This window comes from Lineus longissimus, chromosome 2, assembly GCF_910592395.1.
Source record: "Lineus longissimus chromosome 2, tnLinLong1.2, whole genome shotgun sequence".
Classification (NCBI taxonomy): Eukaryota; Metazoa; Nemertea; class Pilidiophora; order Heteronemertea; family Lineidae; genus Lineus; species Lineus longissimus.
Genome location: NC_088309.1, coordinates 22,920,129 through 22,944,790, shown reverse-complemented (window position 1 = coordinate 22,944,790; position 24,662 = coordinate 22,920,129). Strand labels below are relative to the sequence as shown.

General features: G+C 41.6%; 1 protein-coding gene across 1 annotated transcript; it reads right to left on the bottom strand.

Moving 5' to 3' along the window:
- Positions 1-403: 403 nt before the first annotated feature.
- On the bottom strand, positions 404-24,491 carry LOC135483107 (adhesion G-protein coupled receptor V1-like). Its single transcript, XM_064763639.1, has 43 exons — positions 24,266-24,491; positions 23,886-24,090; positions 23,446-23,613; positions 23,020-23,167; positions 18,329-18,500; positions 18,091-18,220; positions 17,571-17,747; positions 17,152-17,379; positions 16,619-16,918; positions 16,006-16,389; positions 15,670-15,864; positions 15,235-15,467; positions 14,781-14,926; positions 14,192-14,434; positions 13,814-13,989; positions 13,233-13,508; positions 12,894-13,037; positions 12,479-12,699; positions 12,094-12,250; positions 11,652-11,808; positions 11,262-11,375; positions 10,927-11,108; positions 10,439-10,624; positions 10,163-10,330; positions 9,825-9,912; positions 9,409-9,692; positions 9,045-9,188; positions 8,583-8,870; positions 8,196-8,344; positions 7,686-7,890; positions 7,205-7,425; positions 6,936-7,049; positions 6,467-6,625; positions 6,057-6,294; positions 5,501-5,604; positions 5,130-5,334; positions 4,785-4,889; positions 4,198-4,420; positions 3,805-3,919; positions 3,349-3,506; positions 2,774-2,895; positions 2,227-2,427; positions 404-1,859 (listed from the first exon to the last, which is right to left on the bottom strand). Exons 1-43 carry the CDS (start codon positions 24,421-24,423, stop codon positions 1,560-1,562), a joined length of 8,091 nt encoding a protein of 2,696 aa, XP_064619709.1. The 5' UTR covers positions 24,424-24,491; the 3' UTR covers positions 404-1,559.
- Positions 24,492-24,662: the final 171 nt, after the last annotated feature.

The window sequence follows — 24,662 nt, the reverse complement described above, 5'->3', positions numbered from 1 at the left end:
TTAGAGACAACACCTGGAGCCTACTCATACCAACACCCTCCTGCCTCTGGTCACTCCTGAAGACAAGTCAAACCTGGGCTTAGAGAAAACTCCTGTAGCCTGTTGCCTATTCATACTCGTGTCCTCGGACAGGGACAACACCGGGACCCTTATGTCTCTGGTCACTGGAAGACAGGGAATGCTCTGTAGGCATTTTCAAAGATCAGGGAATTTGTCACCTCCAGTGAAGACACAATCTAACACTGAAGTGTATTGTCTCATCCCTTTTTGCGGGGACAACTCAAGTAGCTGACTGGAAGTAGCTCATCTCAAGTACCGTAAATATACATGACATATATATGATAGCACTTTCGACTTGACGTCTTCACAATCAAGATATGAAAAAAAACTAATAGAAGCCAATGTAATGTATTATCCTGACATGTGTTATGTCCTCATACATTTTTAACCCTTTTGTTATATACAAAGACATGCATGTGACAACATATGAATACAGATGACTACATTACAGGACAGAACATCCACTGTTGAGTGGGGGGAAGTGATCTGCTTTATTCAGTCACACAGTTTCAGTGCAGAGAAATCCCAAAACCACTTCTCACAGAGCTTCTTTCTGAACAAGTCAATTTCAACATAGTAGTCAACATCAATGGAGGTCATCCAAATGATTATTAGGAGAAACTAGAATTTATGCAGTAGTGCCCGGACATCAACACTCCAAAAAACAACAGGTAAATCATGGCCGGAGTTTGATTATGCTGGTGAAAGTTCCTTCCTGTCATACCGACTTTTAGACTGAAGTGTCCCAATGTGTTTGGAATGTGAAAGTGCAATAAATATGCAATAAATGTGAACATTATGACTATTACAGGTATACTCAAAAGTAGCTCGATATATATAGTGCATTGACTGTGCTAACATATAAAAAGAACAGTTACGAGCAGCAGATTTTCAACTGACCATCAACCAGCCCTGCTGCCCAAATATATCTACATTGAAAGCAACTGTATTGCCACAGACTTACAGATTATATGGACGGCTAAATCACAGAAAAGAGTCTGGTTATCAAAACATGTTGCATTACAAATTGGACCTTACATTCGGATAATTAATTTATTTACAATTTATTAAGTAAATGCCAATAGATGGATTAATTATAATCACAAATTTTCTTGGGCTTGTCAGACGAGGGTTACCAGGCCTACATGTATTGTACCAAGTATATATTAGAAACTTGATCATATTGATATGAAATAAGACACATACATGTAGACAACAGCAAGTTAGAATCTACAATATCGAGAAAAAAACATTGTCATTTCAACACACTTTTATGTATCATGATAAGTAATGTCCTTCGAGTCTCATGATCTCCCAGTGTGTTATCCTAATTTCACACCAATGTTTTCCATTTTGACATATGAACCCCCAAATGTAGTTAATGAATGGTTGGCTAAAGATTGAAGTATGTTCACCCCTTCTAGTGCCAAAACGAAAACTGGAACTATTTACCAAAAGGAAAATAAGATGAAAAATAAAATGGAACTGAAAGCTTTTGACTACAAATGCGTGTCTGCTATCGATATTCTTCTCATTTCTCCCATGAAGGGATCATGAGGTGGCCCAGTGATCGTCGTAGACTGGTCGAAATCTTTTTCGAAATTATTGCTGCTTTCGCTTGGCGTCAAAGCACCAGTTTTTAAAGCAAAGATGAGATCATCGAGGTCTTGGTCCTCTCGGTCGTCCTCTGCTGGTATTGGCATCTTGTTGTCGTAGATTGAGAAGATATTCCCATTGACTGGTGGTGTCCTTTTGACCCTCATTCCACCAACATGAGTCAGGGAATCCTGATCCCAGTCCTGGAATATATATGAGCTTGAATTTTAATCTTATGATTACTATATGTCTCAAATTACATGTAGGAATCTAGAAAAATCTTCAAATTTTTGATTTCATTCCACCACTGTCAAATTGAAGTCCATTAATAAATCAAAAATCTTCTGAATGAAAGCCTAAGTTACTTCTTTGTGGAAGTGCATTGCTTCAGATATTGTTATTAGGACCATCACGTGGCACATGCCAATCATATGATCCAACCAGGCAACAGAATAACTCATTCTGGGACTAGGCAACCGGCAGTTCGATACACATGGTGTTATGGTTTAGTCGTCGTACCCAGGTTGGAGAAATAAGACTTTAAAAACTGAAATCTAGTGTCATACTCACATCAATCATCATGTCATTATGAACAAGTGATATTTTTGATCCTTTAATACTGTCAATCAAAGACGGCCCATCATGGTGAGGATAATGGCCACCGGTATCACCGTTCATGTTGACTGAGACGGCGTAGCTCTGTTTTTGTGGCCGCAGGCATGGCAAGCATGGATTACGCAGAATGGTGTAGACCACTAAGGCGTACAGACCCTGGAAGCAAATGTATAACATGAAGTTTGGTTATATCAACCAGTAATTGGAAACCAAAACATTTGTGGCCAATGGCTTTGGCCAGTGGCCTGGTGATTCTCCAATGTGTGGATGAGGCTAGTCTTTGCTAATGTAAGTTCTTTGAACAACTGAAACCTGATATGACACAAATTCTTTGTGTTCAACGACAGCATCAAATTCTCATAGGTTGGTGGATGTCACGAATCTTGCTGTGGCCTTCTGGTCATCCTCCGTCCCCCAAAGTTTCTCCTTGACATTATGCTTCACCGACCTTGTCGTTCTCATAAGAACACAAATCATGTAGTTGAATGTTATACTGTCTTACCTGTATGATATTGAATATGCAGAAGAGTACGAGCCACCAGACATGGCTGAAGGCCAGATGGAGTCCACCCCATAGCCACGTCAGGATGACGATGGTGAAGAAAAGAAGGAGAATGCGAACCTCTGAAAAATGAAACATCAGATTAATCATTTAGTACAGCAACAAAGGGTTGATATCTGATGGATGCCACGTGGGTGACTTCAGCTAGAGAGGCCCAAAATAAGAAGTTTAATGCCCCGGAATGAGGATGCAGGTCCAACAATATTACAATTTCCAAGGTAGATTGGGACCACTTTCATTCATTTTCTCTCCAGATGAAACACTGAATGATGAAAACGATTTTCTCCTTCCTGGGACCCGATGCATATTGAGGGTACATACTGGTCTTGTCAAATACCCCCTGCCATGGGGTCGCAATATTACTATTGGTGGTCAAAGATGTGATGTTTTTATACGATTAAGTTGGTAAACTAGCAATGAACACTTGCTATTCTTTTTGGAGCAAAACTGTTTTGCAATACTTCTAACATGTGATCTTTAGCATCTTTATGAGAAAGAGGACACATAACACTCACCATTCACATTATATCTCCCTCTGTATATATCATCATAAGCCTGCCACTGTGGAGTGACTTGGAAAGACTGTATGAAGACTACAGCTAACACCATGATGAATATGAGAGCAGGGGCTATCACTCCCCCGAGGGCAGCATAGGGGTTGGTGATGAAACAGCTGGAAACAAATAACAAAGTTGACTCTCATTTTGAAGTCACAATCAGGATGAAACACTTGCCCGCTGGACGAAATCAGTGAAAATGATAGGTAAAGTACATTTTTGTATTTTGCTTGCAAAAGGATAGGCACAAGGATAGTTGGTTCAACATCTCAATGAAAGAACATGGCAATCCTGATGAAGTGACTTGCCCAAGTTTACAAGCAATGTGTCAAGTATTGAACTCTCGATGCTCGGATGGTGAGTCCATCCCTTACCCACACTGACCTTGATGTCACAGCAACTCGTCATACTTACATGTCTCCATTGTTGTTGACATCACCATATATGAATTTAGCGTCTTCTTTATAGACGTAGTGATACAGGCAGAATGTAATGACATAGAAGGTTGCAACAATTACTACTGGCAGACCTGAAATAGAACAAAATACTGAACTGTTCAGGTCATGACAGGGTTGAAGCTAGGTTGTTGTTGGAAACATACATATAAGCTTTGCTACTGTTTAAATTGTGTATATCAGCATATTTCAAGTACCTGTAGATGGAATTAGGTTTAATCCAAAAGGACAGCAAAGGAACTCGAGACATATTTGTTCTTAAAGTCACTCGGGGTGCAATGGAACACTATGATGTCCATTGCACTGTCATGTGCCAAGGAGTTTGAAATTCTGCTCATACCTCAATACTTACCCCAACCAATTAACAAATAAACAGCATATTTTCGATCTGTATGCTCATCGTTTAAAACGAGGATCTTCCAGAAGTTCAAAGCCTGTGCGAGGAGCCAAGTAAACTGGGCCAGGGCAAAATAGTGTGTGAAGACACCCATGACGATACATCTGTAGTTATCTTGGTCGACTGATGATGCGAGGAGATAGTCGGGACTGAGGAACGCATCAATCACATAACACAGCTAAAGAGAGGAAAGAAAATTTATACCTTTTTGACAATATTTGTACTTATTTGACATTAATAGACTTGTTTTTTCCCATCTGGGATTTGCAAGTGCCACCTTTGGCTCTCAAGAGAACCTTCAGAAGTGTTGATTTTGAAATCATCATATTCCAGAATGCAAAAGGTCCAAAACATTTAGTTGGGGTGAATGGTTTTTGGTATTCATATCTTTATGTATGAATAAACATACATATGTGATCCTCTGTTTATCAAACAGCACAAGGTTCTCCCAGGCCTCTTAATATAATTCAGCCCTCAAAGAAGAGGAATGGTGTTTTGTAAAGATCAGGGGCATGAGTCAAGAGCGGTTTGCCTCAACTTACCTGTGTTGCAAATGCAGCAAAGCAAAAATGCATGAGGAGGTTGGCTGCAAACATTGAATAGACGGAACAGAGATGATGTGAAAGTACTGCCAGCAGTAGTCCAAACTGAAATGAAAAGCATGTCAACTTTGATCAAAATGTCCATGAGGTTGTCAAGATCAGAATATAAATATCCACAAAACACTTTATGATTTCAGCATAAACAAGGTAATAGCCATTTAATACAAAGTTTTGAGTTTTGAACCGTGTCTGTCCTGGTGAGAGGTAAAGGGACCGAGGTCGTTTCTTGTGGACAGAAATGTTCACGTTTTTAACACTAGCCGGAGAAATATAGCCAGAACTTACCATACAAATAAAGCAGGAGATAGAGAACCATATAGGATAGCCAATCAGATCAGGGTTGTTGGTATTGGCCTTGACAGCGTAACTTGTCATGTGTTTACATGAGCATTCGACATAGTCATCCACAGCCAGGTTCAAATTGTTCACCACGTAGCAGATATCCTGTCGAACCTCCCAGCCCACACTCGTATCTAAGTTATAAACACACCTGAAAAAAGAGCAGACATTTTGTTAGAATGTGGCAGAAAAACACTTAATTTACAATAAATGTATCAACCCCTTGAATTCCATCTCCCCTGACCTTGCTCAGTGGAAAACACCCAGCTTTTACAGTCGCAACTTAACTTTTTATAAGAAATTTAGAGGTAACTTACTGTGCTCTGTTAGGAGCAATTTTCCTGTCTTGGGTATAGATTCTGAAGACAATAGGCGACTCCAACATCTTGGACGACTGGCCTTGAATTTTAAAGGTGATGACCTGAAACATTGAACTACACATCAGACACAAGTTCTCTTGAAGCAATTTACAAGGTCATGCAAGACCGCTGAATTACGTTGAAGCATTTTTACAATCCTTGTGTCATCTTGAATAGGAAGATGAGAACCAGTATGGAGAAGGCTGCTCTCTACCTATCTTGATCAAGTAACTGAATGGAAATTAGAGTGCAAAAGACTCCTCTTTTAATTTACTCCAAATGTGACAGAGGAGCCTAGCTATATGGAGAAGGCTGGCCTCCCTATCGATGAACAACTACACATGAGTCAATTGAATAAGAAGAAGGGCACATGTATGGAAAAGGCTGTCCTCCCCATCGATGAACTACACATGAGTCTATTGACTAAGAAGAAGGGCACATGTATGGAAAAGGCTGTTCTATACCCCTAACTATCTACCTATACTTATCACCTTAATAATTCTGATATTCTTACCTTATTGTTCATAAGAACCTTATCTTTTTGTTCCATGAACCATTGTTCACTGCTATACTCAAGAAATTGTATTGCTTCACACTGTTTGTTGGGAGCACTGATCGTGGGGAGAAGTGTACTCGGAAGTTTAAAGTAATCTCTGGCATTCCGGTCCGCTTGGTACTTGTATCCATTGATGTTTTCAGGGTACCATTTGGCCATAGCTAATCTTATAGATGCACAGTGATCAAACCTGATTCTGCAATGGACAATGATAAATATGTAAGATTCTGATCAGCCCATTTAAAGTGTATTTAAATTCCTACCAAAACATAGGATAATATAAACCTGCAGGAAATTTCTGCACATGTGTTACTCTTAACGCCACATGCTTCCTACATTTGTTCCAGTAAGAGTAAGAAGAAACTCACAAGTTTTCTGTCTGACACTTCTGGTCCAGGAGGAACGTAAAGGCAAATCTTTCTACGAGTCTAGAAAGTTGTGAATGTCCCATCGTAGTGTCGTCACGGGTTGGGTTGACGAGATTGCAGAAAACATCCATGACGCCCTGCTGCACACTCAAAGGGACACTGAAATGAAGAGAACAGAGACATGATTTCTTGCGCAAATCTCTTTACTTTCAATTGCTGCAACATATGTATGAAACATACCAAGATTCCTGATTCCTGGCAACAATTGCAGAGGAGACAAAAGTTCCCATCTGAGAGAGAAAGATGAGTAGTCTGTCATGTGGACTCCTCCGTCGCCTAAGATGCACTAACTAGGCAAAACAACCAAACTGGCAACCAACAGCAGTGGTACACAACTAATGCTTACAAGAGCCAACACTGAACACTGATAAGAATTTAAAATTCAATCCTAGAGAGCACTAACACTTACGTTCGATTTTCTGCCTGTTTTATGATTAGATCCAATGTATTGTCAACGACATCCAATTCACTCGCAACCAACTTTTTTGTGGGATTAGTGGCGTCTTTCAATCTTGTCAACACACTGCAAAAGGAAAAAAAACATCATCATCAGTGTCATCAATCTATGTCTTACCTTATGACTATGATATAATATCATCAGTTTTTATACGGACAGCCCCTGCCCGGAAAAATGCAGCACTAAAATCTTTAAACTTGAGAAGTCAATATTCCACCCACCTGTTTATCCTTGCATCATCAAGTGTGCCAGCATTAGCCTCAGCTAATATCCCCCATAGTTTGTCCTCGCCCGGCTTGGAGATGAGAATCTGAGCTTGACTATGACCAATGCTTGCTCCATTCGTCGGCTTCTCTAGACTAACGTAGAAAACTTTGGGGTAGACGTTCGAGGACTGCCCATTGAACGGGGTCAATGTAACGTTGATACTTTTTGGACCAGTCTGAAAGCAAATATAAACTTTTTTTAAGACACACTCTCCTTACTAGTTATCCACTGAATCAGAAGAATATTCAGGTATAAAAGCCCCACCATCTCGTATGACATACAAATGGTCTGATGGAAAAAATCTCCGCTTCCAGGTTTTTTAAGTAGAGAGCAATAAGGCCTTCTTGGATATTTCCAAACACTAACCCCTTAAAAATTATTCAAGCCACATTTCTCAGAGCCCATAGTCTATGAAGAGTGTTAAGTTCAACTTACGTCCTTGGCCCCGAAGGTGACTGTGCCTCTCTTAGCTGTGAAGTCCTGTCCAGAAACACCTTGCTGCACAGTTATACCCGATATTGCAACGGTGGATGTGACAGGCTGCCAGGAGTAGAACTCCACTGCTACTTCACCGTCCACACCATTCGTCCTCAAAACCTCAAGATGTACGATTGTCTGGGAGTTATTTGCTGTGATGAACCTGGATGGAAAGAAAATACAACAGATTTCACAAGGAATGAGAAGGTGTTTTCTAATCTAGCAAGTTTCGACTTCCATAACATCTTGGTGTAGGCACAAAACTAGGTCGCAGCAGATATGATGGCACCATGCAGATCAGCTAAATCTAATCTTCACAATATTCCCTGCCTTGGTTTAGACCAAAGTTGGCTTCAGAGTTGTGCAGAATAGTTACTGCTCCAAATATAATTTAATGGGCTTGATTCTGGAATGGTAAAGGCATTGTATGTACATTGTAAACAAGGTAGATATACTTATGCGACATACCGAGACTTCTCCGTAAACTGTATCAAGCCATCAGGGTAGTCACTCGCATTCACCACTACTTTACAGGACTTCAGGTTCTGGTTGATAGATGCGCCACCTCCATCTGTATTTGTCAGGATAATATAGAAGCTGCTCTTCCTCTCTGGTGTCTAAAAGAGGTAAAGACATATAAGAAATACAAATTTGAAACAACTAGTTACTCATGGTATATTGTAAACCAGGTAATGTCTGCGAAGCCAAAAGTTCGCAAGTTTCTCATTTTTCATTCCATGTAAAGTAAATACGAAAATAAAACATTTGCTGCCAAACTTAGTTAGACTAAGCAAACACAAGGCACTGGTAACATTAGTCAACAAATACTTTCGAATGAATATTCAATATCTTTACCTCATCTTTCTTAATCTTTACATTAATCTTGCACTGCGACTCGCCCTTCCTACAAACTGTTGACCCCTTCTTTGTGACTGGGTCCAGCATATCAGCATCCTGTTGCTCATTACTGTCCAAGGCCAGCTTAGCGATCCACTCAACCGTCAAATCATAAAAAGATGCTGTCCGCGACAACACGAGATTGGCTTCTGCGCTACCATCTTCATCGATGTAGGCAGTTTTGGTCACAAATGAGACGACACCATTGTACTGGCCACTCCTTTTGATGGTGACTAATGAGTAATTCTGGAAGATGACAAAAGAATATGATTACCATTGATGAGCTTGGGTAAGTAACATTACTTCACTTAAGCCATCGTCTGGGTCTAGGTCAGTTTAAAGGTGCATATCTGCTGAAAAATGCAATGATTCAAAATGCAGAAGTAGAATAGCTCAATGCTGATTTATATATACCCATACCTTCTGTCCATTGATAGTATTTCCTTGGAGAATTGCAGCCCCACCAAATGAATTTGTCAAGTAGACAACTAAGGTCTCGTCCTGTTCAACATCCGTATCTGATCTTATCTGGAGGCTGACACTACGAGGTCCAGCGGTACCATTCTGTAATCAAAGAAGACACATGTTGGAGAGAGATTATCCTTCAAGCTCACTCACCCACTGACTCACACCAGAAACTTGGCACTTCTATGTCAGCTATTAGGCCAAGATGGCCCACCTGGCAGTGTGATATTGAGATATCTGGGCCAGCATCCCTCTCCCCAACACTCCTGAAAGTTGACACTTCTATGCTTTGCAGTTCTCTTAATTTTCTGTGACTTACCTCAAAGAGAACAACCGTACTGAAGGGGACGAAATCAGAGTGGTCAGCAGTTGGCCTGATCTCTCCATCAGAATGGTTGAAGATTTCCCCCGCTCCCATAGTCCTGACTGTCACCCTGATGTCCCCGTATAGGCCACCTGTCCGCATGATGCTGAGGAGTGTGTTGGCACCTTCGTTCACTGACAGGGCTGGTGGGGTCAGGTAGAGGAGACCATTGGGGTAATTGTTCTTTGAGATGACTACCTTGGCTCGGTAAAAGAGCCGGCTGACTCTTGGTGACTCTCCTGAAATTGAAGAGGTATGAGGAGCATGATAAACCTTTAAATGAAATTCTAAAATATTTCAAAACTCATGGACAACACTAGATACAAGAGAAATCCACCTAGTAGCCCTGTAGAGTTATCTTTTCAACTTACCGTTTCCGCTGCCAGTCGGCAGGGGCACAACAGCGATGACATCTACAAAGAAATGCTCCGCAACTTCAGGGATATTATCGAGAAGAATCTGAAAGGTAAACAACAGAGAGTCACATGAGATGCTACAAATGTACGAAGGAACTCGAATTAGTTCTCACATAACCTGAATTGAGTATGAGGTACTTATGTCTCATGGCAAAACACTGGAGTTGGTGAGTCACAGGCCCTAAATGCTAAATGGCCCTGAAAGGAGTATACGCAACACCTCCTAGATCAAAGGAGGAGATTACCACAAACGAAGCAAAACACACACAAAACTTGCACTCAATTTGACTCACCCTGATCATAATGATAGCCCGTGTTTGCTTCTCGTCAAAGTTCTGTTTTCCTTCCGATACGTGTGTGAAGTCTTGTCCTCCCGTCGCCCCCTGAGCGACAGACGAGGTACGATACTGGACTTGGATACTCCCCTCTGAACCGTAAACACGCTCAAGGGTCAACTCCATCTAAAATAGTGAGAAAAAACCCAATTAGTATGTACATTTATAAAATACATCAAATATTTCCATCTAAAATATCTAGTGAGGTGAAAAGCGACAACATTGCTCACTTACCGTTCCAATATTTTCATCGACAGTCACCTCCCTGCTGTTTGACGCAAACTGCACTAAGCCCTGATTGTCAAACTTGAGTAAGGTATGACCACTCCAGAGCTGTGCACCACCATCAGTGCCTGAAGTGGGTGCTTTTGGCAGGTGGATTGCAAAAAGTTCCGGGGTACCTTGGTTGTTTGGGAGGACCTGCAAAGGAAGTGGAGACTCGGTAAGAACCAACTCTGGGCCAACAACGAAATTCAACAACGCAACTGCTGATCAGGTCATGCAAAGTTCATATAAGATCTACTTGAGATGCTGGGGGGAAAAGGACTCAGGCACCTGCCAGAATCTTACTCTCCTTACCTGGTTTCAGAGGCAAGACAATACAAATGTTTCTTCAATGGCTCTTTTCAGCATAACACCTGTAGTTAACAGCCCTGGCTTTCAATGCATGCACGTAAATCTTTAAAATACAAAAAACAACAACTGCAACAACACTGTCTTACACTTATTTTAAACGACTGTGTCTTCTCTCCATTGGTGAAGCTGATCTTCGATGGTGCGGTTAGGACATTTCCCTGGGTGAACCCAGTCGGGATCTCATTCGTTGGGAATCCTGTGAGCCACTCCACATCGAGGGATCCATACGTGCCAATACGAGTCAGAGTCACTTCGGCTTCATTATTAGCTGAAAGAATAATTCACATTTAGAATAAACCCTTCAATCCATTGCATTCTTGACATATGGGGTCCAATTTAGGCCAGGTAATGATAATTTTCGCTCTTTACACAAAAATTCTTTTTTTAGAATGCAAGCTGACATGTCGACATGAAGACCTACCTTCATCTATCTGAATGACTGGCTGAGCAAAGCCAACCTGACTGTTTGCAGCAGACTCTGGTACAGAGGCCTTACATGTTTTGTCAGTAGCTGACAGCATTGGAGGGATAGTCACTGAAAAATAAGTACAACAAAGCTTAGAATAAGCTATCACGAATTACAACTACTTCTCTACAAATAAGTGTACCGAGCCATGAGCTCTGATCAGCAAAGTTTCAATTCTTTTGCAAATCTTCTGACGGGGCCTTGCACATCCATTAGATGAATAATATCAAAGGAGAAATGACAGTGACACCATGATATGCTGCGGTAAAAGCTATGAGCACTTCAATTATTTTCTCCGAAGGCCAGGAAACGTAAATGATCCCATTTAAACATAACATCACCTACCTCCGATTCCATTGAATTCCACATTCGTAAGCGTGATAGTGAAGGTAGAGTTGACTGCCATGAAGATGTTCTTCCCAACAGGTACAAGCTTAGAAGCAGACGCTTCACCATTCTCAAACTCGATGGTCCCAGAACTTGTGGCAGGACCAGTGAATGACTGAAAGGAACAGAGAATATAGCGAGTGACCCTCACAATCACGCTAGATGATTGCCCCCACAATAGAGGGTAACTTGGACAATCTCAACCTGGACATGCAAGAATTTGAGGGGGACAACAAGTGACTTCTGTCCATTCTGAAGAATGCCTCCCTGTTGAGAACATAATACAGTCAGTCCATGATAAAATTGGTATAACATATACCCATTGCATACTACACGATGGCCCTACTAGCTGCCAACTTCAAATCACTAAGTTTTTCGAGGGTAGAGGAATGGAGCTTACCTGATCAAAAGCCACAGTGAAGGTGACCCTGACCTTGCCAACAGAACCTGCAAGGCGTGTGACATTAACTTTGACTGATCGTGACATGTCTGCGTTGACAACAACAGACTGGTATTGAGTGAAAACAGCAAACACTCCATGGGGGTCATCGTTGTAGCTGTAACACACAAATGAAAAGTTATCAAAATAGTTGTCACCCAGAGTGGAGTATTTGAAGACAGTCAACATAATCAGAATCAGGCATCCTGCCCAAGCTCTGGAACTTGGCTGCAATATCACTACATAGAGATTAGTGTCTTAGAAAGAAACAATTACCAAGTACCCAGAATCATCAGATAGATGCCTCTTCAATAGCATACTATTGCTGCTACACAGTTTAACTTACGTTATAGCTATTTTAGATGTATTGAAAACTGTGTCTATCTCAGCACCACCCTCGATCTTCACAAGTTCCATGGTGAGTTCCTCGGTTAGTTCCGGTTCATCATCCGGCTGGATGTATGTGTAGATGGTGCCAATTCTCTTCTTGTCCTGAATGACTGCCACACCGGACATGGGGAGGGTGTCGTTGTTTGAACCAGATGGTACGGTTACACGCCAGTGGACCTTGATTGAGGAGAGAGAGGGAACTAAGTCGGGAGAAAAACACTTTCTGGACTCGGTCAAAGTTTCAGGTACGAGGCTAGGTTGGCAAAATGGCTCTTAATTTGACAGTAGACATGCAAAAACAAGATATCCGATGATAAGAAGTTGTAAGCAAACTGCAAAAAGATTTTCAAATTATTTCGACAATATCATACCTTGATGTCTCCAATGGTTCCCTCTCTCCTGTATAATGGGAAGGCGACTTCTGTAGGACTTGTCAGGGGCTCAGAGAAGCTCCTTTGCTCAGTGGCAGCATCGGCAAAGCGCACAATACCATTTGGATCGCCATGTTTCAAAATCTGGAAAGATGCAGATTGTCTCAGGTCATAGTCAGGTTGTGAAACTGTCCCAACAAGGTAGTCAGATAGTTAAAAGGTCTTGACAACCACATCAGGTTGTGACAATGTGAGGTTGTGATACTATCTCAACAACCTTGGTAGTGACACAGTCATGAAAAGGGAGTCAGGTTGTGAAACTGTCTTGACAACACCTACTGTGAGTTCAGCACTTCCAGCAAGAGGGCCAACTTCCCCATGGCCTGACGTGGCTGGACTGCCAACAATATCGTAGATTGTGATCAAGAAGATCTTCTGTATCTCTGGTCCAGTGTGAGGTTTGATGGTGAGAGCGATGTTCTTCTGTCCAAGCTCTCCATCCGCCCAGACCAAGCTTCCTGATGTCACCTCTGTTCCACTGATGTTGTAGCTGACGTCGTTTGTGTCGAATACCTGTTTGTTCTTGTCATTGAAACCCATGATGCGCCAGTGGACCTAAGATGTAATTGACAGAGAGTAAGAATAGTAACTTCGGAATTGTTAAGATTTTCAAAATAATTGTCCTTGCCAAAGGCTCAACATGGTCTAATTGCACTGCAGGTTAGATATAGTGTATGGGAATTCAGCACTTCCAGCAAAAGGGCCAACCAATCTGGCCTGACATGGATGGACTGCCAACAATATCTTAGAAGTTTCTTTAGTTACTCAACTTCTCCCAGCCACAGACAAGCCACTATGTTAATAAACCTGATTGGCGCCAAACCCTAGATACACACAGAACAACCTAAAAGATAACTTACTGTCTGTTTCCCTAAGGTGCCGCCACTTCTTTCCAGGAAGAATGTCCTGACCTGATCTGTTGACGGATTGGGAATAATAAGGTTGGTTGTACCAACGAAGGTAAACTTTCCATTTGGGTAGTCAGATTTGTCAATGGTGACCACAGCATTTGTACGACTTCCCAGACTAGCTCCCCCTGAAAATAATGTATCAGTTAGTAAATAAATGAATGAAAATGTTTTCTCTTCTTTTTCTGTATATTCGCCACTGTGGGGGACAATTGGGGTGGCAATCATTACCAGCTACACGTTTCTTACTTGGATGGGGTCTTCCCTGCACTCGCACAGACGTCATGCACTCGCACAGACGTCAGGTAATATACCTAAATTTGAATTTACCTGTAGCTGCTGTGAGCTTGACTTCAAACGATTCTCCAAATTCCCGCAAATTATCATTCAAGATGACGACTTGTATGAAAGCAGACGTCACCCCATCGCCAAACTCGACCTCGCCCTTTTGCAAGATGTAGTCTTCGCCATGCTTGGCTGTTTGATTTGCAGCTTCATACTTTACGGACACCTTGCCATAGCTTCCACCAGTCCGTATGACAGGGATGCGGGCCACTCCGGCATCTTCTTTGACTGGAACAGAATAGCAAAAAGTCAGACATGACAGGATTTATATCTACCATACTAAGGTGGAATCTCTTCTTTAAAGTTTTTCGACGGCAATATGGAATTCCAATCCGTCGTGTGATTGGAAATTTAACCTTAACCCTTAGGCCAGTGTCTATCCCCTATCCCCTATCCCACTGGATAAGTCTTGGTATCCAGATCCTTCATCAAATTTCCTCACTTAAGGTAGTGTCATTCAGGTGGTTGAACCAAAGACCTTCAGGTTATTAGTGTGGAACTTTGCCACAAACTTGTATCAGGCCAGAATGCATGTAATACTCCAGTAACTTTAAGAACGGATTATTCCACTTACCAAGCATATTAACTGCAGACGAATTGAATTCCAGTGTTCCCTCAGCATTATCGTTCTTAGTGATAATAACCTTTTTGACAACTAGAGGGCCAATCTCTGGTGCCATGTCCATCGCCAAGCCTCCAATACTGGTATAGTTGTTGGTACTGGAAGAAGTATTTTACAAGTCATACCAACGGATGAGAATCAAATGCTGAGTTGTAATCCCTTGCTGTTGATCCTCACTTGTCAGAGTATGACAAAGAAATTTCACATAGGATTCAACAATAGATGCCCAGAGATCATACCCTCAATGCAAATTTTTGTTCAAGAGATTAAACAAATTCACACAAGCATTATGTGAGCATCGCAATTGTCACAGAGAAATTAAGTTAAAACTGATTTAAGGCTTGAACCTGAGACCTCGTGGACCTGCGTCTAACACTACACCACTGAAAACAAAGCTGCCCCTTACCTTGACAGTAACTCCACCTTGGTGATATTGACACAAAATTCCTCTGGTCCCTCTGGCCGGATATCCTGCAGGATCGACACCTGGAGCTTCTGCTCTCTCTCGCCGTTGGCGAAGGTCATCTCCCCAGACTCGGCTGTGAAGTCTTCCCCTTCTTTGGCAGTACTCTGCCAGGTCGTGTACGAGACCTTCACCTGGCCTACTGTTCCAAAGTCCCTCTTAATGGTCAAGGAAACCTATCAAAGAAACAAAAAATACCAATAACCCAAACCTTCAAACTGATTGTGAATTGCCTTAATCACCAGAAAGCAGAGGAAGAAGATAATGACCTATTACTCTGACCTGACCAAGACTCTCAGGAGAAAAGAGAATCATAGAACTCGGCAATTGTAACTCAGGGTTTATTGGATGAAAATGACTGAAGTCAGTTCTACTCACAAAGCCGTCATCCTCAGACACCATCTTCTCCTGTGGAGCTGCAAACTGGAACAATCCGTGTGGGTAGTCACTGGCCACCATGGTGATTATAGACTTCCTGGCACCCGGTTCTGTGGATACTATGGCGCCACCAGTGGCAGACGTGATCTCTAACGCATACAGATGCTTCAGTTCAGGTACGGTATCATCCTTGGTCTGAAGGAAGAGTGGATAGGTACGAAGATCAAGATCATGAGTAATTTAAGGTTCTGAGAAGTGACACAAGGTGAGAACTGGGTGTGATAGTGTAATAATCGGTGTAAAGAAGGAAATGAGAGAAAATATGGTATGATTTACCTGAATCTCAATGGTCTGATTCTCTTGGCCATCTTTAAATGTCACCATACCCTGTAGCGCCAGGAAAGTCTCCGTGTCCCTCTCGGTAATCTGCCAAGTGATAATGACCTCACCAAATTTCCCAATTCCTCGTGTTACGCCGATAGTCGCCTTCCCATCGTAGGAAGCCGAGGGCTCACCGATGAGAATGGAGCGATCGCTTGGGACAATCTGTATGATGCCGTTGGCTCCCTTGTCAGCCAAAATGATGATAGCTGCCTCACTCGCTTTCGGGTTGATGTCAGCGTTATTGTCTGCGGACACCAATGATATGGTGAATTTCTCATCACCCTCGAGGATGCTGTCACCTTTAGTGCGGAGTGTAACAGCATGTTTGACTTCTCCCTGAAGAGAAAATACAATAATGGTTGAGAAGCCTTACAGTCTCGTGGTTAACATTTCTGGTTACCACACATTTGTGAGAACCCAGGTGGCTTTCAAGGAACCAAAATTCCTGGCTCTTTGAGGCTCAATATGAGATAAATTACTGTGGGTCTAGTGTATTTTATTGTACACTATACTTTATCACATAGGCAGAGCTGTGCAAACTAGAAATAGTTTGGATCAGACTTACATTTTTAAATGTTAAACTTCCAGTCAGCGGCACCTGGAAGTCATCCTTGGCATTCTCGCTTAGTCTCCAAGTGACGACAACCGTTCCCTCAGTTCCTTGTAGACGCTGGACGTTGAATGTCACGTTTCCTCCAGGGTCATCTGCATTTGCTGGCTCCCGCACAGACTGCTGGGCCTCGACGAACCCAAACATGCCATTGGGCGAGTCATTCTTTCTAATGGCTACTGTTACTTTTCTCTTGTCACCCAAGAAGGCCGTGGGCGGGCCAGAAACTTTCTCAAACAGATGAACCTCAAATTTCTGGAATGTTAATGCACAGAAGTGAGGTTAGAAAATTTGAAGCCCCAGCATATTCAATGTCAATCCAATAATGCAACCAGAGTATGCTACAAACATGCGGCTGATCAATACAGATATGATCACTATTACTTTCTGACAATCGACATTCTTTGGCAAGTCACTTTGACAGATAAGTTAGTAGAAGGAATGCAGGAATGTATGTTAAGAGGGTAAAAGAAGCATAAAATGCTCACCTCAACTCCCTCAGTAATAGTGTCGTCCACAATTGTGATATTGATTGTCGCCATAGTTTGTCCCTCGGTAAATGTGATATAGCCTCCATTTGGTTTGTAGTCGCTACTGCTAGCCTCATTCTGGATCGTCCTCCATGATATTGTCACATCACCGAAGGTGCCCTTCGTACGATTCACTGGCAAGCGTAGCACCTCCCCCTCGTAGGTATCAATCTGGTCATTGGCATTCTAGAAGAATAAGATGAGAATTCTTCAAACCTGCAAGAATCTGTGATCCAACACCATACAAGTGAGAGGTATGAGTAGATTGGACAGACTTCCAATGCCATTTATACATGTACCTTAAATTGGCAGCCAATCATAGTGGCACAAGATTAAACTCTCACAAAGGCAAACAAGAAGATGACATGAAACCATACCTTGGCAACATCAAACTGTATAACACCACCAGCAACGTCATTCTCTCCAATAGAAACGGTAGCAACATCTCCTGGCTTCTTGATACTTGGCCCGACACCTGCTGTAGCGGGGGCGCCCATCAGGTGAACAGAGGTGATGTTCACCAGGAACGACTCTTCCTGCTCTGGTAGATCATCCTGAAATACAAAGAAGTTAAATCATTTTGGGGAATAATGATAACTGACACGACACCTCAGTGGCTTACACACCCTAGCCTAGTAAGGTTGTCTCACCGGGACTCAAACTCGGATCCACTGACGTAAGCCATCAGTGTTATAACCAGTCATTGATGGGAATGTGTATGCGACAAGAACTTGTGGCAAGTCAGTAGATCAATACATAACCCTTAAGCACTCAGTTTGAAGGAATAGTGAAACACGCTATGCATGGCAACAGAAATGGAGGACATATTCATTTGAAGCAGCTCAACAGTGGTAATAGCCCATAAAGAAAACGTCTCCAAGGGAATCCTACACTTACGTGCTTGATGACCACAGTCACAGCTGTCCGGTTGACACCAGGTGCCATGCTCACGGTCTCCTGCTTAGCAACGTAGTCATCGCCTGCTGTAGCTTGTTTTGACGTCTGCTTGGACATGTCCCGTGACGTGCTGAAGAAATTGAGAGGATCACATCAAGAGAGGCACATTGCGGTCTTTTGAGTTAAAGGGAAACTGTGGCAAAACACTTTCTAAATCAGACAATTACACTACACTTACATGTAAGAGACTTGTATGGTTCCCTTTGAGCCTTGTTCCCTGATAACATGAAGAGTTACGGTGGCATCCGAGCCTTCTGGTTCAGTTGTTGCCAAGGCCGTCTTCTCCCATGACACCACTCCATTTGGAGAATCACTGGCCATGATCACCATCGTGCTCGTATTATAGACACCTGGAAAATGATATCACAAGAAACCTTAGCTTTATGACAAATGTCATTTTCAAACCAAGTAACCAGAAGTGCACACTCAAACAGTCGAGGCAAGGCAAACGAAGAAGATGATCCAGCTTTATCATGTTTATTGATGAAACTGATGTATAAAATTTGTTACAGTGCCAACATTTACCACTTTTGAAGCTTGTGTAGTTTACATCGTTTCAAAGAGACAATTGCTACAGTCAATGGGAACCCCCACCCAATGAGGTAGATCTACATCATTGGGTACAGAATGGATGGGTGTAAATGACGTAGATCTACGTCATTGGGTACAGAATGGATGGGTGTAAATGACGTAGATCTACGTCATTCAGTACCCGAGGCATTAAACAGGTTGAAAATGATACATGCATTTTACATGACAAAGTTACTAAAATGTAAAAAAACAAAATTACCCGTTGTCACCACCGAAGATGGAGGAGTAGTATTCATTTCTGTACTTGTCGAATTGATATCACATTGAATCCCACCAAACAGCCCAAACAGCCCAAGGAGGATAATATATTCATAATATTTGTCAGTTATAACACATATTTTATCCTGAGAGTGCCTTGTCCATCTAGGAACAGTGGATCCTTTCATTCTCCAGTGAAACATGATGCTGTAGAAAGAGTCTGAGTTAGCACACACAGCGAGAGAATTGTACCAAGTTGCAAACTCAAAGGGAGGGCATAACAAAGCTATCCATGCTGGCTAATATTTCCTTTAACCAGAGAAAGCGATATCATACATTCCTTTGAGCGCAAGTTCAAATAAAATGTTATCTCGCTAAGGCATAGGCGTTCTTCGATCTTTGGTCATAAAGTAAATTCCATTCAGAATGCTTGAGTGGTTTCAGTCCTTGTCTCAAAATTGTTTTGTCTGGACCTACTGATTGGGAAGAAAGTATTGAGATGGTCAGTTTGTCAAGTCAATAATGGCAACAAAGGGCATGGGGAAGCAGGTGATTCTTCTGCTATCTTTAGTGCCAGATAACAAGCAATTTAAATTCCCGTAACCAGCAATTATAATCGCTGCCACCATCTGCGAGTAAAACCAGTATACAGGCTGGGTTTGATAATATCTGCAGGTCAGTACAATCTCGATTGTTGTTGAAGGCACTTGCAATGACCACTGCAAACAAGCATTTTTTTGTTGCATGCGATCATGATTGTTGGTGACAGCAATTCAAATTCCTCGTTGCAGGGTGCTTCACTCCTAAAACTTTGCGATTCAAATACCATCGTCTAAATCCAAATTCCAAAGGACACGATCCATAATGCAGACCTATCCACAATTGTTAAGTCGGAGGGATTAAAAGGGCCTAAAACCTTCTTTTTTCGATCCATTCCCCTGTATGTGTGTATATCTAGGCCTACATGTAACCAAGACAGAAAAGGTGACCGCCAGAAGATGCAACTTCTACGAAGAACAACAAGACAATCTTAATGAATATAGGCGTGGCTCTGATTTTCCCCGATCAAATCGATGCAGCAGAACAAAAGAAAAGAATCTTCCGATGCCTTCTCATACACGGATCCCTAAGTGACATTAGAGAGCATTAAGCGATGGCAATACAGTCCCACATTTCGAGAAAAACAATCAATTTTTCCTGATGACAATGTACGGATTATTATGAGAAAATAAAGATTCGCGTCGCTGCAACACAACCCCAGGCCCTGCAGGTCTGTCAAAACAAAACTAACCGTTTTTCAAATGGAGGGTTGAACTTCAGAGGAAGAGAGAATTTTAAGCATTGATTTTTCAAGTTATCATTTTCACACAGAAGTTTGACTTCTTATATCAAATTGGGTAAATATATTTATAGTGCTTATCTCATAACAGGCAATTAGTTTCGAGTTCAATGTTGAAAGTACAAATAGAAATTTCCCAGGGTTGGTTGTTTGAAATTATCCAATAAAACCATATAGCCTATTAGGTTGTCGAATCAAGAGGCACAGTGGAAACATCAGTGTCTGTCACCTCTGGGGTCCTGGATGGGTTCGATTCCCGACTGATCATGATAGAGAGGATGACTCTCTTCGACAATTGAGGCCAGCTAAAGAGAATACATTAACTCAACAAAACAGACACTGAATGAAGACACAGCAATCATTTGAAAACTAATCCTACAAGAATAACAAACATTATCCTTCTCCAAGAATCTTGATCAAACTCATGCAGCAATCTAATGACAGTGAACCTTGATGGAACAACTTCCATATCAAACATGCTAAGAGGGACAATCCAGACCTCAAACTGACCTCAAACTGGTACTACAACCGTTCCTTGAAAGAGCAATTATATCCGAGCATGCGAAATATCAAGAATCGTCCTCTGTATCGACCACTTGGAGCCTGAGGCGGCAATCTATTATAGATCAGCACACTGAGATGCAACATTACTCCCATTAGATTGGCCAATTCATGTCCAAAAACAGACTAAATGAAAACTGGTACCAGTGTAATTCAAACAGTGAACTTATCCGAAAATCACGAGTCATAGCGTACTCCTTCAAGAATCAGCAATCACTCTCCTAACGTGTGAGCTAAACCATCTATTGATCAGCACACCTCATCGTTGTATCGATTCTCATCACAGTTCTCCACAGAACGCGCATCCTGCATAATAAATCGCACACAACACGGAGCAGGGATTTTATAAAGCCACAGTTCCTTTCCTAAGCATCCAATTACTATTTGTAATAACAAAACCCTAGGAACAAGAATTAGCACTTTTTGACTCTTTCGTTTTTATTGATATTTCTAATAAGCTTTGGGTATCGTGAAAATTACATTATTTTTTAACCAGACAATTAGAGCTACATTTGTAATGGAACTGTGTTTTGTTATTCATTGGAAAAGCACACAGAGCCTCCCAATGTAGGGGAGTTCTATCACCTTGAGGTTACTGCTCAATCAATCTTTCCTCCATTTCTGCAGGTGACAGAGACAGGCTAATCTGGCATTAGTGTTGTCAGTTTATCATTTAGCTCACTGGCTGATTCCTAGTTTGCACTTCATCATGTGAATCATGTCAATGTCCTCCCTCCCTCCCTTCCCCCCCCCCCCCTCCTCACTTATTGAACACATGATATAATTGACAGTTTTGCTATGACTGACGAGTTAATTGGACTAATCAAGCTTATTGATCCAGCTAATCGATGGGAATCTGTCCAAACACACAAATGATTGCAGGTTTATTTTAATCTTTATTTAGCCTGGATTCGATTGGTCTTTTTCTTGTCTTTGAAGTTGTTTTTCAGAAAGTGAGAAAATCAATCCAACAGCAAATAATTAGGCCAACTAGCAGAGGGCAATGTTGTGGACATAGCTGGGTGCCAATTGATCTGACTTGGAAATCGCTCCTCCCCCCCCCACACACACACACCTTTGGTGAACCGTTTGTCAATCAAGCCCTCTGGTAAGGCTCGATCATCAGGAGTTTGTTAGTGAGATAAATGTAGGTGCAAACTTATTCATTTCAAGACAAAATATAGTTCCTTTAAATTGATACTTCTCAAAAAACTCACTGACAATTAGCAATACGCAAACCAGAGATGCCGGTCTGATCTCCGAAATGAATATCCAGAATGATGCTCACAAATGCTCACAGAGTAACTCAAACAATGAATTTGACGAAAATTAATGAACAAAATCCACGAATGTTCCACCTCGGTTTATTTCCTAGCAGGCCTATATGTAAAGGCCCTGTACATAGGCCTTTCCCTGTCAAGTCACACACATACACTGACCACAGACCATACAAACACAGGGGAAGACTTTTCCTGCCCGACTTTCTAAACCGGCTAAATAGGGATTAGGTCGGCAAAGAAAAGTCACCGCAGGGCGTTTTTTATTCAATAGGCTATTTGCATTTGTCATTACTGGGGAAATGGGATATTGAAAAGATTTTGCCAAGCAGGGAGAAATTTACTCGTTGAGCCAAAAGTAATCACCAAAGATAGATAAATCCATCATTTCTAATAACGTTCAGTCCAATGATTAAATAATGGCTGGGAATCACAATTTCTAACTGTAAACTTTGGCTTTGAAAGTTGTTCACACTTACGAAAAAATTCTACTCTCACAGAAGGATGAAAAAACTTTTAAGTCGAAATTTTTTGGTTCACTTGTTTTTTTGTTTTCTTCTCAAAATGAAGCAACATCATCAGTCCCAAAACTTTTTTGACTTTGAAAATTTTTGTGAAATTTTTTTTTTAACTGACTGACAGATGAACCGTATGACCAGAACCGACTGCATAATCTGAGTCAGGCGGCATTGTACATGAACGAGCAGCATACACACACGGTCGGCAATTTTGGCAGGAAAACCTAATCATGCATTTTGTCCCTGGATTTTCAACTTCACTAATGCGACCACCCCGGTAACACGATCATTCAACCTCAGTCCCATGAGTGGTCGTGTTACCAGGGTTCCACTGCATCAGCATCAGTCTTTTTTTAAATCTAAAATTAGAATAAGGTTTACTCACCAAGTGTTGCACCCTTGCCTGGTATGCCTGTACCGGAGACTGTGACATTCTTGAGCCTGATGGTGAACTCCTTGTCCATCTCTGGTAAGGCATCATCTCTAATCAGGAGGGAAATAGTGGACACCTCAGCTCCAGACACAAACACAACCTAGAAAAGGTGCAATGGTTTGGGGTGTAACTTGTAGTCTACCCACATGGTCTTGATTAGACAACCAAGGACCATCAGCTTGGTAACAATTCCTTAATTCAAGAACAGCTATCAAAAAACTTTGTCGGTTAATCAAAGACAACAATGATCGCAGCCTAAAATGCTGAAGAGTACTGCCATCTAAGATCCAAATACAGAAAAGGAGTAGATTACTGATCCATGTATTCTGCTGACGAGATCAACGAATAAGTCCACTTGAATGTCCTAAAATAACTTACGCTTCCCACAGTGGGTGTGACATCATTGGTCATGACTGGTGTCCCCGTCTTTGTGATCAAGTCCCATGCAACTTCCACCCTGCCGTGATTCCCTCGCAATCTTTCAATGTTCAATCGCACAGAGTTATCCTCACCAGATCTTTCAATCTGTCGGACAAATCTTGAATCCTACAATTGGAATGGTATATAAAATTAAAGCTCAAATGAATAGCTTTCAATTGAGCAAGTGACTGGCGATAGTGTTAGCAGATCGTGAATATGTAACTTTTATGTCTATGTGATGAATAATAACAGATATAGAAGCGAAAAACTAAGAAAGAACATGACAACATCACACACAAATCAAAAAAGATCTGTGGTGTCACCTCCAGGATTATAATTGATGATTGTGAGTGTCTCCAGATTGTCCCGACTGTCTCAAAATGATAGGGTATACCAACCGCAGCAAACTGTATAATTCCAAAAGCATCATCATTGGGCAGGATGTTGACTTGCACACTATCGTTTGCACCAACCTCGGCACCATTAGTGGGATTGACTAAGCGAACCATGAAAACTTCCGCATCCTCTGGGCGTGTGTCCTCTAAGACAGCGACATTTGTCGTTAAGAGACGCTGGTCAGGTTCAAAGGTCATTGTGATCTTTCTGAAAGGTCAATTACATGATATAGATATTTCCATCAGCTATTCCTCCTTTTGAGTTTTTTACTTAAAATTCTTTCAAAACTGTTCATTTGGGCTTCCATCCTTGAAGGCTTACTTTGCCAAAAGGGGTTAATTTTCCTTATGTTATATACAATTATCCATCAAAGCATACTAACCTTGGTACAAAGTCACTGTCTGAGGACACCAAAGACAACATATCCAATCTGGACTCCAGGGAAGTTGTATTCGATATTGAAATGAATGCTACATCCCCGATTGACTGCTGGATGATGACGGGGTTTAGATCCACTGCTGCTGCTCGCTGAGATACCATCAGGAATTTAGAAGTTGATACAAGCCATTTGTAGATGGTCGAGTTGCCTCTCAGGCTGCTTATGGTCAGGAAAGCTGCAACCGACAAAATAATTCTGATTCAGACATGCTGTTGTGTTTTTCAATGCCTAAGTTCTGTAGTAGAATTCGGTCAACTAATACTTATCAATCACTTGAACATTAATTCAAATTTTGATGTCAACCAATAATCATGAAGGAAAATTTGACAAATTTTTATAT